A 14,968-nucleotide genomic window follows, 5' to 3' on the forward strand; every position below is an offset into this window, starting at 1 on the left:
CCTTAGGGGAAGGAAACTAACATTAATAGAGAGCCTACCAAAAAAGAGGCACATACCTAGGCTCCTTCATATACTATATTTTAGTTAATCCTCACATCAGCCTTGTTAGGTGATCTGAGTAACAGAAGTAAATGTTTACTTCTAACCTAGTAAAAAGTGAAAGGCATAAATGTTTCCAGAATAAGAGGCAATGAATTAATGACAAAATTTGTTTTTGTACAAAGCTATTGTGAGAAGTCCAGAACATGTTCTAAATTTGTACATATAGTATGTGTGTGTATTTATGCACACATGAATATAAAGAAAATAAGTGGGTATCAGTGAAAGTGTGTGAGTAAATTCACCTATAAGTACATGTATGAGCATGAATCTCTAGCTGCTGGCTGAATTTATATTAGAGCTCTTAACTCTATGACTATGCTTGTAAAGTACTGCTAATCCTCAATCAATGTGTAATAACCACAGCAGTTCTCACCATAGCTAGAAGGGAAGGGAAATGTTAGCAATATTCTGGGTCCAAAAGTTACATAAGAGTCACCCTAGATTCTTGGGACAACTACTAACCCACTGCTTCTTTCTGCTTGCCACTAATAATGGCAAAAGTGTGTTCCTCATCCCAGCTCACCTGCAAGGTCTTCTAAACCTTGGAGAGGCAGGGCAACTGTCTCCAAACGCTTCTTCAGCTCATCTTTGAGGTACTGCTCGCCAATGAGCACCGAGAGTTCATCGCACAGTGTCTGGGCCACCTTAATCTCATGGTCCAGTTGCTCCAAGTCAGAACGAATCTCACTGGTCTCCTCCAATTGCTGCTTCACAGCCTCTGGTTGGGTGCTGATGGCTGACTGGCCACTCAGTCGCTGTCCAATTGCCTTCACCTTCTCTGATAAGTCCTGGAGCAGTTCCTGGTACTGGGTGCTTTTGACAATAGCTTGCTCAATTTGGCTGGAACGGGAATTGAGTTTGTCAGTCAGCTCAACCCACTTCTGATTGATGCTCTGGAGTTCTTTCTCTACCTGGCTGGTGGATGGCGAGACATCTCCTAGGATGCCCTGAGCAGCCCTGTTTAGCTGCTCATGCTGTTGCCTACGTGCTTCAAATTCCTTCAGCATAAACTGAAACAGAAATGACACCAAGATGTTTAAATAGAAAAGACAGATCTAAAAACAGTGTTAAAACAAAAACTGATTTTGGATTGTGCCAAATATTGCCAACCCCTTTTGAAAATAAACCAGAAAACTCCAAACACCAGGCTACTAGGGCCAGTAAAACTGCTTGCCAAGAACTTGTTTTGAAAGGATCATGGATTGAGTCTATTTCACTTCTTTTTCTTATTTGTCCTACTCTGTTTCAACATCAGTTACTAATGGCGGCCTAGGTTGGAAACCAAAGTTTCTTCTCCGGATTGGCACTAGTCAGCTTTGCCATGCAATACTCAGACCTCTGAATTGGGAGTCTGGAACCCTGGGCTCCAGGGCCTGCTATTTTACTGCTGGGCCTGTCATTTTAGCTTTCAACACCACCACATTTCTCATTTTCTTTCTCAGAATTCCAACAGCACATACAATCAGTACATTGCAATACAGTACCATAATGAGCTTCTTTAAAACAAGGACCATGCTTTTTTATTTCTTTTTGTATCCCCTGCAGCACTCATCAAAGCAGTTAGGATTACGGGCTCTGGAGTCAGACTGTCTGGGTCCAAATCCTGGCTCTATCACTCACTAGCTGTATAACTTTAGGTGTTTGTTTATTTTTTAAGTTCTCCAAACTGCGGCTTCCTTATCTATAAAATGAAATTAATAATACATATCTTGGCTGTCGTAAGGATTAAATAAGATAATTTATAGAAGTGCTCAGTACTTACACTATACAAAAATAAGACATGATCTCAAGAAATAACAGATGTGTAAACAATAAACTACAACAAACATTAAAAAAATGATAAAGCAATGATCTGAACATGAGCTGTGAAAGCCTGGGGTAGGGACTAATTCTGCTGGAGATGACAAAGGGTTGAAGATGGAAATTAGGAAAGACATCACAGAAGTGACAATAAAGTATGAGTAGGAATTCTCTAAGCAAAACAGAGAATAGGCTGGTGAAGGGCACTCTAGGGGAAGGGCCTAGTATTAGCAAAGACACAGAGTCATATGAGTGTGGCATGTTCACCTTCAGAACAAATTCTGATATAAGTAGAAACCAAAGTATATGGGGGAATGGCTGACAATGAGGCTAGCAAGAAAAGCTGGTATCAAACTGTGAAAGGCCTTATATACCACACTGAACAGGTATTTGGATTTCATTTGACAGGCAGCCAAGAGCCACTGAAACATTTTAATAATATATTTAGATATGTGATTTAAAGAGATAATTCGAGAATTGTATAGACTGTTAAGGAATGTTACAATGGTGTAGATCAGCTCAAACCTTAATATGGTGGTAGCAAATAGAATGGAGGAAAAAAAAGGGATTAGAACAGTATATTTCAAAGCATGGTCCAGGGACTCTCAGGAGTCATCAGAACCTTTCAGGGGGATCCAAGAGGTCAAAACTATTTTCATAATAATACTAAGATGTTATTTGCCCTTCAAAATTCTTGTTATCTCACAAGTGTACAATGGAATTTTCTAGAAGTTAAATGATGTCTGATATTGCATCAGATTGAATGGAGAAGCAGATATGAAAATTTGCAAGAATATTCTATTAAGCCAGACATTAAAGAGATTTGCAAAGATATAAAACAATGCCACTCATTAAATTTTTATATTTTGGAAAATTTTATTTTTTAATAAAAGAATGGTATTTGTGTTAAGATGTGATGGGCTTATCATTATTATTCTTAAATTATTTAAAACAAATATTTTAAGATTTCTCAGTGTTTTAATATGGTCAATATCAATAAATAAACACAAGCTCTTTGGGGGTATCCTCAATAATTTTAAGAATATAAGGCATTCTGAGACCAAAAGTTTGAAAACTACTGAATTAAAAAAATATTTGTAAGTAGACAAAATTGGACTTGATAATTGTATATTGAGGTGAAAGAAAGAGTTCCTTCAAAAATTCTTCTCAGGTCTTAACTTAGGGAACTTGGTGGATGGTGAAAAGAAATAGAACAGGTTCAGGGGAAGATGTAGGCACTACAAATTCTTCACTTTTAACCAATGAATCTGTTCTATGAAGTACTTTCTAGCATGTATTACAGCTTTTACTCTACTCTGGTCCCTGCAATTGTGTCTATGCCAGTATTTTTTCCATTTGTTGGCAGAAGTTAAGTCTATTATCAGATTCATGGAACAATACACAATATAACCCCTTTCACAAATACTTATGGATGATGAGAAAAAGATTCTAGGAAGGATGTCATTAGAGATGACTTAACAGAAGGTGCTGTGATAATTTTGACCAACCTAAATTTCTATTATGTTAGGCACTTAAATAAGTTTTCTGAGGTATGATCAGCAGAAAATCTTTAAGTAATGCCAATGGACATCAGATATTGTATTAAATAATGTGGATCACTACCACTGGGGATTAAAAGTAAAATATGACTCCAGAATTTAGACAGAAAAAGTTCCCCATTTTCACATTCACTCACAAACTACCTTTGTTAATTATATTAATAATCTAGTTATTGACTGCTTACTATGTTAGGCAGTACGATAAGCACTATACAAACATCTCATTTAAAGCGAGGAAACAAGGCTCTGAGAGGGCAAAGGACTTGTTTGGGAAATCTCCTTGCTGGGAGCAGCACTTGAACCCTGGAGACTCCAACTGCTTTGCTCTAAAGCACTGAGCTGTATTGCTCACCTGGACCTGCTGCTTTTGTGCACTCAGCATGTTGGGGTCAATGGACAGGGGCCCCAGCACTCCCATCATCAGTTCCTTCTCCATTAGCCAGGGCCGGAGCTGGGATTCTGCAGCCTGGAAGTGGGCCAGATGGCTTGCGGATTCCTCTAGCTGTCTTTGTCGAGCCACAGTCACCTCAGTAGCCCTTTCCCATCGGGAATCTGCAGAAAGGAAATAGGATGATGTATTCCTTCACTCTCATCAACAACTGGCCTTCTCGCTAAATTATATTTCTAACATAGTAGAGGAAATAACCCTAGGATTATTATTTATAATTTTTAAAATTAAAAATAACTTTTTTTAAACTAATAAAAGAAATACAAACAGTTCAATATCTAGATTATGGTGGTGGATTATATGAATCCACACATGATAAAACTGCATAGAATTACAAACACACACAAGTACACGTAAAACTCATAAAATGTCAATAAACCCTATGGACTGTACCAATGTTGATTTCCTGGTTTCACATTGTACTATAGCTATGTAAAATGTTAGCCATGGGGGAAGATGGGTAACCTCCCTGTACAACGTTTTTTTTGCAATTTTCTGTAAGTCTACAATCATTTCAAGATAAACTTTTTTAAAAAAAGCAATATATAATCATTACAGAAAAATTAGAATAATATATCAAAAAATAAAATAAAATAAAATAAAAATACCATAATCCTACCACTTGGAGATAATACAATCACTTAACAATTGATACAAATCTTTCTGGGCTTTTTTCTATACACATTAATACTTTAAAAAATATCTTATACTACATATAAGTGTATATTATTTTATAACTTGTTTTTTAACTTACTGTGCTAAGAACATCTTTCATGACAATAAAGTTTTTCATGCTAATATTCATCTACATTGTTTATAGCTCAGTATTATGAACACATCATACTTTATCCTGATCCTTTACTGAATACTGATTTTATTATTTCCCATTTTTCATCATCCATGCATTTTCACTTCTATCATCAATGCTCTCTTTAGTTTTGGATCACAACAGATTGTCAGTTTGACTTGTCCAAGGAAGCCAAACTTCTGAGTAGGACCCTACCTGGGCCTCTCACTTGCTAATGAAAATTAACTTAAAATGATTCCTGTGTTATAGGATGTGTTGGAAGTCTGTATCTGCTTTGAAAGCAAATAATTTAGTGAATTTACAATACCCTTTTGATAACTTACTGAGATCCTCTTGCATTTTCTTCCAATTTTCTGCTTCTTGTGAGTTGGGATATGTCATCAGTAATCCAGCCAGAGCTTCCTTTACTTTTTGGATCTTTGGAGAATTCTGTTCCAATTCAGTCAGGAAAGCCTAGGAGAAAGAACATCATATATATATGTCATGAAATTCTAGACAGGAAACAAAGCTGTGTGTGTGGTAGAGTGATTGGAAGATTGCACTGCAATTATATGCTCTACTTCTCATTCTATCCATGACTTGTTTCAGGATTTAAAAATCAACCTTTTTGCTTCAATTTTTACTTTAAAATGAAAATCTTAGGTGGCAGGACCCAAATTTCTCTTATGTATAACATATCAATTCAGCCCAATATTAATTAATCCCTATAAACTAAAAGTGCCAAGATATGATGATGAGATGATGCTTTTGTGGTTGAAAGATATGAATGCTATACTTAAATGGAATATTAAAATTTTGGTGAAAATTTCTTACAGAATTATTTTAGATGGTCTTACTTCTTCTGACATTTTTCCTTCTCCCACATGCCAATCTTAAGAATGAACTGTAATCACAGCTCCTTAGAACCCTCCAAGAGACAAAAAGGTGCTCTGATAAGAATGGCTTGGCTCTCTTGCACTATCACATAGAAAATTAGATCCCATTCTATAAGAGTTGATGCTTCTGAGAACTATTCTCCTCCCACAAACAAATGTGTTTTACTTCTGAATCTGATAACTATTTCTAGCTTCATAGGTAAGGAAGTTCTCTAGAAGATTTAAGGCATATTAATTATTTGAAAGTCAAACATACTGCCCATCATATCCTGGTCATGCCTCACTCTCATGCCCCTGGGCTCAGGCAGGTATAGCAAGTGTTCCTCAGAGCAGTCCCTTCCTCTTAGTATTTGGGATGCAGCTGGTGTAAACATGGTACCTTGTTAGATTCCACTTGGGCTCTCACTGTTTCTGTCTTGGTTGGCACTGAAGAGGCATTCATGGCTTTCAGGATTTCCTCTTTTGATTCCAGCCACTGCAGCACTGAACTTGCCTCCTTCCGAACTTCCTGCATTCTGCTAAGCACAGCCTGAATGCCGTCCTGGTGCTCCCGAAGCAGTCCTCCCAGTTTTTCATACTTCAAGTTTACATCTGACATGTCACACTGGATCTCCGTCAGATCTAGTATTGTAGAAACAGAAATCAGATTGGGAATAGCTCTCCAAGCATCCCTCACTCAGTTCCTCACTCCTAAATTACTCATCAGGATTAAGCATATCTCCTACTCCTTCTAGTGAACTAGAAATTATCTTCCTGCTAAATCATGTAAACGTTCCTGTTCACATGAACAAAGCAAAAGAGCTCTTAGTTTACTTTCTGATTTTGGCATTATATATCCAGATGTACCCCTGAAAATGCTAAATAAACGGGAACAGCAAAAGTGAGGGGAGTGAGAAAACATTCATCTCTCTTCTCCAAACTATAGAGAAGTCACTCAGCTGGGAGGCTGAGGGCTAAACCAGGTTATCTCTAGCAGAACTTCTTTATAACTCTACGATTTATACAAATTTTCTTCTAGGTTTTCATTATTGGTATCATCTAATGGTCCAGTTTATTTCCTTGGTATTTTTAGTTTCCCCAGTTGCCAACCTGTTTAGTCTATAGCGATTAAATAAAAAGGCATCACAGCTGCTTCTCCTGATTTTTACCCTCACACCCTTCCTGGCAGCAGTTCTTCCAGACATGTGGAAATGTACACAGATGCAACATGAACATTGTCCTAACACACCCAACAAACAGGCACTGTTGAAATGAATTCTCACCTTTGCAGGTGTGGTATCCGTTTACACTGCCTACAGAGCTTCCTACAGAGGGCAGTATGGAACCTGAGCAGAAGGACAAGGAGACAAACAGGGCAAGACAAACGTGTTAGGAATACAAACAGGTACTAAATTTGTTCTTTGGCACTCACTTTAAGCTCGAATATCAGGAAGTTAACACAGCACAAGACAACATACTCATGGAAAGAGACAGATCATTACAGCTGCCAGGCAAAGGCAACGAAGTGTCACTTCAGGAGTGTCACTTGCTCCTTAGCAGTAATGATTCTTAATCCTTTTTAGAGAAAATCCAGTTTCCCTTCTTAAATCTCCAACTTGAATTCTTTGGACCCTGCCCTAATTTTGTGAATCAAGTATTGGTAAAATTATTAAGTTTTTTGAATGGTGCCTGCCATATTTTGGAATGACGATTTATATTAAGGCCAAAAAGTTTCACTTTTAACATCAGAGTTCTTCAATATAATAAAAATGAAAAAATGAATACAGTTAAGAACATAAGAAGTAACACTTTTTAAACAAAGACATTAAAACGAGCCCTTCTTATATTGTTCTTAATGGAAAACTTCCTGCTTTTCCTTTCATGACCTGTCCTTGTTCCCCTTTCCCCAGTGAAAAACAACAATTTTTAGTGCCAATAAATATGGTCCACAAACATTCCCATAAATTCTGCTTTGGGACTTTTTGTTTCTAATTCCCACAATTTCATCTATATTCTCACCAAGTTGATTCCTTGTATTTCATAGTACTTTCCCAAGTTAAGAACAGAGCCTATGATTATACAGAAATCTGAAAAATATTCAAGATGGAATATTACATTAAGAGGACAAAATAAAATGCTCATGTCCATTCATTTCATTGTGGAAAAGTCATGTGTAAAGTTATATTTTAAAAAGTTGTGTTAGGGCTGTAATTATAAAATCTTAAATATTAACTGTATTGTATTTTCAATTTAAAAAAAATGGATCTAAAAAAAAAATCATATTCCACTGCAGTATGGGAATGGCAAAAAAGAAACTGAAGCAGTAATTAGAAGAAGGTCCTAGCTAAGACTGTCACTAATTCAATATATGAGGCTTAATGTATGAACAGACCTTAGTTTCTTCTCTAGGATATGAATAATAACTAGCCTGTCAACTCTCATGGAGTTATTGGAGAGAGGTAATGAGATAATGTAAGCGTGTAAGCGAAAGCATTTTAGGCAACAGAAAGAGTTACACAAATGTAAGGAACTGGGGTATTCATGGTTTTTGAGTCAGAAGGAAACTTTGAGAATACTCAGGCTAGTGATTCTCAAACTGATTTTCAAAGCACCCTGAGAAGGACTTTAAGTGCGTTACATGTTTAAATTTAAATTTCAGAATATATTTCTAAGTACTTAGAAATAGTAATAAAACATGCACATACAATTTTGTTGAATGTCACATTTTAACCCACCAGACACAATCAATTTACGCTGCCCCTTTGGGAAGAATAAAGCAGCTCCTGTCCTTTCTGCCTGTGCATATATTTCTTCTTTTTGACTGTCAGAAAGGTTGTAGCTCTTAACTGGCACTTTATAATATTTAAACCTGAACCTGTCTACTTATGTATACTGTACAAGGAAAAACACATCTTTAGCACTAAATGACAAAGAATGCTAGGAGCAAGCTCCCATCAGGGCAGAAATGTGTAATTATGGAATTTTTAACACTTTGGGTCTTGATAATGTCAGGTTATAGATAGCTTTTATCCTCAATGCCAGCTTTAGATGTTTTCTATTTCAGAATATGAGCCCTTATTAGATATTCTTAATGATTTAACTTTGAAACAAAAATTTCCTATTATACCACTTACAAGATTATAGTTCAGTTGAACTGAAGTATATTTTGAGACTGTAAAGTGAACTTTGAAAAACATGTTATCATTTGCATCTACTTATCTGTATGAATGATATTTTCTGGGTAAAATGAAACCAAACAAAATTCAGAAATAACTCAGGTGGTGAAACTGTTGCCAATAATCCTCCTTTTCAAATTTTAGTATTCATTAAAATAGTCTCAATTTTTTCACCAGTAGATGTCATAATAGACAAATGTTATAAATTAATTTATAAGGGAAATTTATGCCAACAAAATATCACTTTTATTTGTTTTATGTAGTAGGGTTCTATATAAGATTTAGGTTTTTTTTTAAAAAAAAGGGTTTTACTGTCTTCAAAAGTTTGAAAAACCACTCATCTTCTCCAGGATTTGGCAAACTATGGTCCATTGGCCAAATCTGGCCTTTAACCTGTTTCTGTATATAAAGCTCTATTGGAACACAGCCACACCCATTAATTTACATATTGTCTATAGGTGCTTTTGCATGACCATGGCAGAGTTGTGTACTTATGACAGAGACATTATGACCCACAAACCTAAAATATTTACAATCTGGCCCTTTGTTGACAAAGTTTGCTGACTCCCCAGATACTCACACACTTAGAGGGCTATGTGTTCTATAAGAATCACCAAATTCCCTGAAATGTTGTCACTTCTGGATAATTCCAAGAGATCTTTAATCTTTAGGATACCAAGGAAGAGCAGCAGTTCTTATAAGGGAAATGAAAGAAAACTTTTTCTCTTATTACTTAAGTCACTATTGAAGCAGACTAATAAAATCTGGTAATAAAACCTATTAGATCCCAATTAACAATGAGCTCACACTGGATTTTGTTGAGGGACTTAATTTGCAATCAGAGATTATTCATATATCTGGACACAATCTTTGTGCCTGCTTCAAGGAAGTGCGCCAGTCCCTAGTGAACCAATACTGATTCCCAAATACCTAACTTCTCCCTGATATCACAGTCAGTAGTTCCAGGAATGACCCCAAATTAAAGATGATATATGCCCATCCCATTCACATGTTTAAAAGAGAAAAATCCCTCAAGATGGAAAAATCATATTTTAATTCTTCTATGTTCATTTGACAGTGGGTCAAACAGTCCATTTAGTTTTCCCATCACGGGAAGGAATTCTGCAAAATGGAGCAATGTTACATAGCAAAGGGGAAAGTAGATCAGTTTGAGGGGGAACACTGCTTTGTGGACCTCTCTGTTTCATCCGCAGCCTTGATTCTGACTTTAACTAAACAAAGGGGCATTTCCAAAGGCCAAAGTAGAAAAAGGTTATGTGTGTTCATTGCATTTTTAAGTGACTGCACTCACCTGTCTTGGCTTGGGAATCAGGTGCTGTGATCTCCATGATGAGATTTTCTAAAGAAGTGCCTTTGCAATTGATTTCTTCCACCAGGGTTCCCTTACTTGCCCAGTCATCTAGGAGATGCTGTTTAAGGAACAAAATGGCTAAATGTCACATCTGCAACCTTCTTCTCAGAAACAGGAAAACAAGTTCTTCTATATATAATCCCCAAATTTTGACAAGCATTAAGAGACCATTCTCATCTATTGAGTCGTTGCAAAATCCTGGTTTAGCCAGCTAAGGTGTGGGAGAATCATATCCTGAATAGTTAGACATTCTGATTCATTCATTTACTTATCAAGTACATATGGATCATTTACTATGGGCCAGGCATCATGCCAGACACTGGAAGTTCAAAAATGTTTATGACACATTTCCTAAAGCCAGGAGCTCAAAGGTTAGAGAGAGAGAAAGACAGATTATCAATTGTATGATAACATGATAAATGCTATTACAGAAACATGTAACTCTGAGAGCACATGAGGAGACACATCTAACTCTGTCTAGAGTGAAGAAAGCTTTGAGTTAAGATAAGCATTTGTCAGGTGGACAAAAGGGACTGTCATGTGGGTAAAAAAAAATAGGAAATGGTAACTGGAAGGTAAAATGAGGACCTAGATATTTATATACAGAGAAATACATAGACTTACAACCTACAATTTGAGTTTATCAAGGGAACTTTATGTTGGGTTTGAAGCAGAGTTCTAACTACCATACAAAGCCATTAGGAAATGATGGTATCTGTTCTAAGACAAAAGCGCCCCATGTTGCTAAGTCTCCGAGATGTGGACTGCCTGTCACGGCATTAGGATGATTTTACTTCTTTCAAATGGGGATACCATCCTAGCCTTCATTCCTTTCCTCCACTCTGTATTTCCCTGACAATCTACTTAATTTGCTTTTGACTTCAAGTCACAGAGTAGTAGCAGATTCATTTATATCTAGCAAACTCATATTGTCTAACCTCAGACTGACCCTTGGTCACTGCTTGTCAAGTCTTTCATTAGAGCCATAGTTCCCAAACTATGCATTGACTCACAGGATATTTTCAATTTTTGATGGAAACACAGTGACATCTGTTGGACACCATGTGAATAACTACTATTAAGTTTGGACCTAAATACTTAACACTGAGGTGACATGAAAGCATTAAATCACTGTGAACCACAAAACTTTGAGGTCCTCTGCTCTATGGAATTCCCCACAGCAAATGCTCTCTCAGTGAAAGCAATTAAATTCTTCCCTTTCATCTGTTCAAGGTAAAGCCTGTCTTACTGAGAAAATGATGAATGTGTGAGAGTTAGGTGGAGGCAGATTTGGCTAATTTCAACAAAGAGAGAGATGTGTTAGAGGTGCAAACAGAGGCGGGATGACTATGGATCAAAGATGGCACAGAGATGGATTCCACAAGGGATTAAAAGACAGTGGTCGTGTCCTTGACGGTACCTTCCAACCACCTGAATCTAACTTTTCTTTTATTAGATTTCTCTCTTAAATTTCCTGATCACACATCTGGTCACTTGCTTATATATATTTGCTTGCCTAATTCTCAAACATAAAAGCAGAGAGTATGCTTCTCAAGGATTGGACTTTGACAATTGTCTTTTATATGATCTAACAGAGCACTAGAGGCATCCAAGAAACAGCTGAAATTTTATAGATTTCATTCACAGAAAATTTTTTATGTTTTGATTTTTGAAAATAGGAGATGTAATGGTGCTCAGTTCTTGGTAAGGGGTGGGTGGGAATAACACGGAAAGAATGAAGGAATTTCTACTCTGATGCAGACTGATAAATTGGATTTCTCATATTACTTCCCCACCACAGAGATGAGTCCATATAAGCTTCTGAACTGCTGTCTAGCCTGATTCTTCACTTACTGTCAGATGTTCAATCTGCTTTTCCAGTTCCTTAATACTCATGAAAGTCTCTGTTGATGGAATACTTTCTTCAGTTTCCTTCAGCCATTTCTGGAAGGTCCTAACTAGCTTCTGGAATTCAACCAAATGCTCCTGGCAAGATGATGCATCTTCCTCTCTGTCAATGAAGAAGTTTTGTTATTTGCCAGAATAAGTTATGTAAAAAAGTCAACCGGAGCTAAAACTAGGTTCATTTTGGGACTCTAGGCATCAGTTTCCTAACAGGACCTTCCCTTTCCATAATCTTTTCCATAGCAGGCTTGGCTAAACAACCACTTACGATGTATGAGAGCATCAAACTCAGGAATCTGTTGCCCTTGTTTGGACATTCGTGGGGCAAGGAGTCTTCAGTTGTACTCTGGAATACGTGAACATGAGAAAAACTAAAGAAGTCTGCTATTTAGGCATCATGATACAACGGAAAGAATGCAATCCTTGGATTCAAATTCCAGCTCTGCTACTTTTTTGGTATTTGACTCTTTCAAGGCCCAGTTCAAATACCAATTCCTTTAGCAAGGAAGATGCTGAAACTGAGGCTCAAAGAAGTTAAGTAATAAATCAGGGAGAAAGGAGAATTCAATCACAATTTTGGAAATGGCTGCACTCAGACTTGAAGCCAGAGATCCTGGTTCCTCATCATATGGGAAAAAACACAAAGACTTCTTAGCCTTTGTCCCCATCATCTCCATTAAATAGCTTGCTATTAACTTAGTATTGCTTTGAGCAACTGTCTTCCTCTATTGACTTAAGTAGTCATCTGCTAAATGAAGATTATTTATGGATAACCAAGATTAATTTAAGAAGCTTTATCCACACTCTCAAACCCAAGTGAGTCTTTCTAATGGGGAATAATGGCTTTTCAACAATGAACTGATAATCTGAAATCAGTCGTCTTTGTCAGATTCCCATTTGACTTGAAAGAAGAATCTGTGAAAACAGCAGCTTAAATGTGGTCCAAACAAGCAGCGGAAGTGCCAATATAATCCTTAATTATGTTTCGGAAGCCTCTAATTTTTCTCTTTATTTCAAATCTTACCATAATTCTACTCACTGCCCCTAATTTGTTCTCTTTGGTCCAGGTGACCTGGACTTTTGCTCCCACCAAGAGGGAATTATCTCCCGTACTGAGAAGAAATTCATTATTTCGTAATAAAGAAACCACTAAGCATCAAGTAGGTAAGGTAAGTTTGCCTGAAATAGGTGCTTTCCATCTCCTATGACTCAGTAGCATAGTTTTTGATACCACCTGTTCTGGCAAAGGAGGAAGGAACAGAAGAAAATCATTTCACCCAACAGCAAGAAAAAATTAGGTCCCAAACATTGACCAAACACATATATGAAAACTCACCTTTCTTTAATTGCCTTCTGTAGTTCTGTGAAGTCCTTTTTGAGGTTCTGTACCCTGCCCTGATGCTGGGATAGGTCCAGAGCAAAGCCACAGGAGTTCAGTTTAGTAACTAGGTCCTCCAGCGTATCTAGGTTCTCCTGTTGGTCTTCCATTTCCAAATTCAGCTCCTGTTAAGGCAAACAAGGAATTATATTAAATCCTCTGTTCCTTATCTTTTATAAAAAGACTTGTGGGGCAAGTTCTCCCTGATCTGCAGAAAAACAAGGAACTTGAAGGGGCTCTCACAGACCAAATTGGGGACAATTATTGAGTATCAAAACAGTAATGATGATACAAATACAAAAGCCCATAATGATACCATTTCTCATTTAGGTATTTATTTACATATGGAGATAAAACAATTAGTAATTGGTGAATCTAGGTAAAAAGTAAGCTGGTGTTTGTTACCCTTCCTTCTACTTTTCCGAAAGTTCGAAATTATTCAAAACAAAAAGCAAAATGTTAGTAAAGCAGACAAAATGAGATTCCACTTTATTCTTCAAAACATTAAAAAAAAACTAGATAATTCCAAAATGGGATGTGGGAATATGGAAATTTTGAGGCACTACAGGTGGGAATGTGGGCCGGTGCAGCCATTCTGGTGCTTAAGTTGGCACTATTTAGTCAAATTAAGTATACTATAACCCAGCAATTCTACTCTCTGGTAATACTCTTCAGCAAATATTTCTAGCTCTGACCCTTCTGGGTACATGATAGGATTACATTTCCCCACCTCTTCGAAAGTTAGGTGTGGTCAAGTGAAACTTGCTTTGACTAATGGAATGTAAATGGGTATGACATGCCCTAGTCCCAAGGCAGCAGTTATCGTGAAAGCATATGTTAGGATGACGTATTCATCAACCTGCATCTCTGAGTGTCCATGATGAGCTCAGTCCCCTTGCTGATCTGGTATGAACATGTAGTAGGAGTGAAAAATAAATCTAGGTTGTGTTTCTACAAAATAAGCCAACTATCTATTTTATAGGATGATTGTGATAATTATGTAAGATAATGCAAGGGAAGTTCACAGTATACTGACTGGTCAATTGATTCTCTCCCTGTCTACTTTCCTTTTGTTTTGCCAACTTGGCAGATACATCCTCACCTGAATCTGCTGGAAGAAATGTGCAATATCTTGATCTGGCTGATTTCCAGAGGCCAGCATCCGACTTTTGTTTTCCATGAACTGCTGTAGCTTATTTGAGACATGCTCAAACATCTCTGCCTGGGGCAGAAGCTTCTTTAGGGAGCTCTCCTTTTCTTGCTGTTGCAGACATAGCTGTTTGAAGCGTTGGCTCACCTCTGCCAGTTTGCCCTGCAGCATCACTGCTGTGGTGCTATCTGCTGTCTCCATGAATTGAGTCACCATCTCACGGGTGGCCTCCAAGCTGCTCTTTTGCCGAGCAATGTCCTGTTTCAACTTCTGTCATCAAGAACATGTCTGTCAGCTCCTAGAACAGTTACTCCAGGATATCTGAACCACAAACTCATAAACTTCTAATAACTACATGTTCACATGTAGGATTTGAGGATCACAACTGAGCTTTAAGAATACCACATCTTAGTTCT

General features: G+C 37.2%; 1 protein-coding gene across 24 annotated transcripts in view; it reads right to left on the minus strand.

Annotated features, from left to right (window-relative positions):
* The window catches only part of MACF1 (microtubule actin crosslinking factor 1), a 356,335-nt gene that overhangs the window by 94,149 nt on the left and 247,218 nt on the right, over positions 1 to 14,968 (minus strand). For 21 of the 24 annotated variants that reach the window (XM_037827638.1, XM_037827637.1, XM_037827645.1 and 18 more), the window contains 9 exons: positions 14,505 to 14,822; positions 13,361 to 13,527; positions 11,974 to 12,130; positions 10,060 to 10,177; positions 6,855 to 6,917; positions 5,972 to 6,213; positions 5,041 to 5,170; positions 3,814 to 4,013; positions 626 to 1,112 (listed from right to left, as the gene is read on the minus strand). In XM_037827638.1, the coding sequence (XP_037683566.1) occupies positions 626 to 1,112; positions 3,814 to 4,013; positions 5,041 to 5,170; positions 5,972 to 6,213; positions 6,855 to 6,917; positions 10,060 to 10,177; positions 11,974 to 12,130; positions 13,361 to 13,527; positions 14,505 to 14,822 (1,882 nt within the window). The remainder of the gene's footprint in view (positions 1 to 625; positions 1,113 to 3,813; positions 4,014 to 5,040; positions 5,171 to 5,971; positions 6,214 to 6,854; positions 6,918 to 10,059; positions 10,178 to 11,973; positions 12,131 to 13,360; positions 13,528 to 14,504; positions 14,823 to 14,968) is intronic. The other 3 variants (XM_037827631.1, XM_037827644.1, XM_037827642.1) reach the window with 1 other exon arrangement.

Source organism: Choloepus didactylus, chromosome 2, assembly GCF_015220235.1.
Source record: "Choloepus didactylus isolate mChoDid1 chromosome 2, mChoDid1.pri, whole genome shotgun sequence".
Lineage (NCBI taxonomy): Eukaryota > Metazoa > Chordata > Mammalia > Pilosa > Megalonychidae > Choloepus > Choloepus didactylus.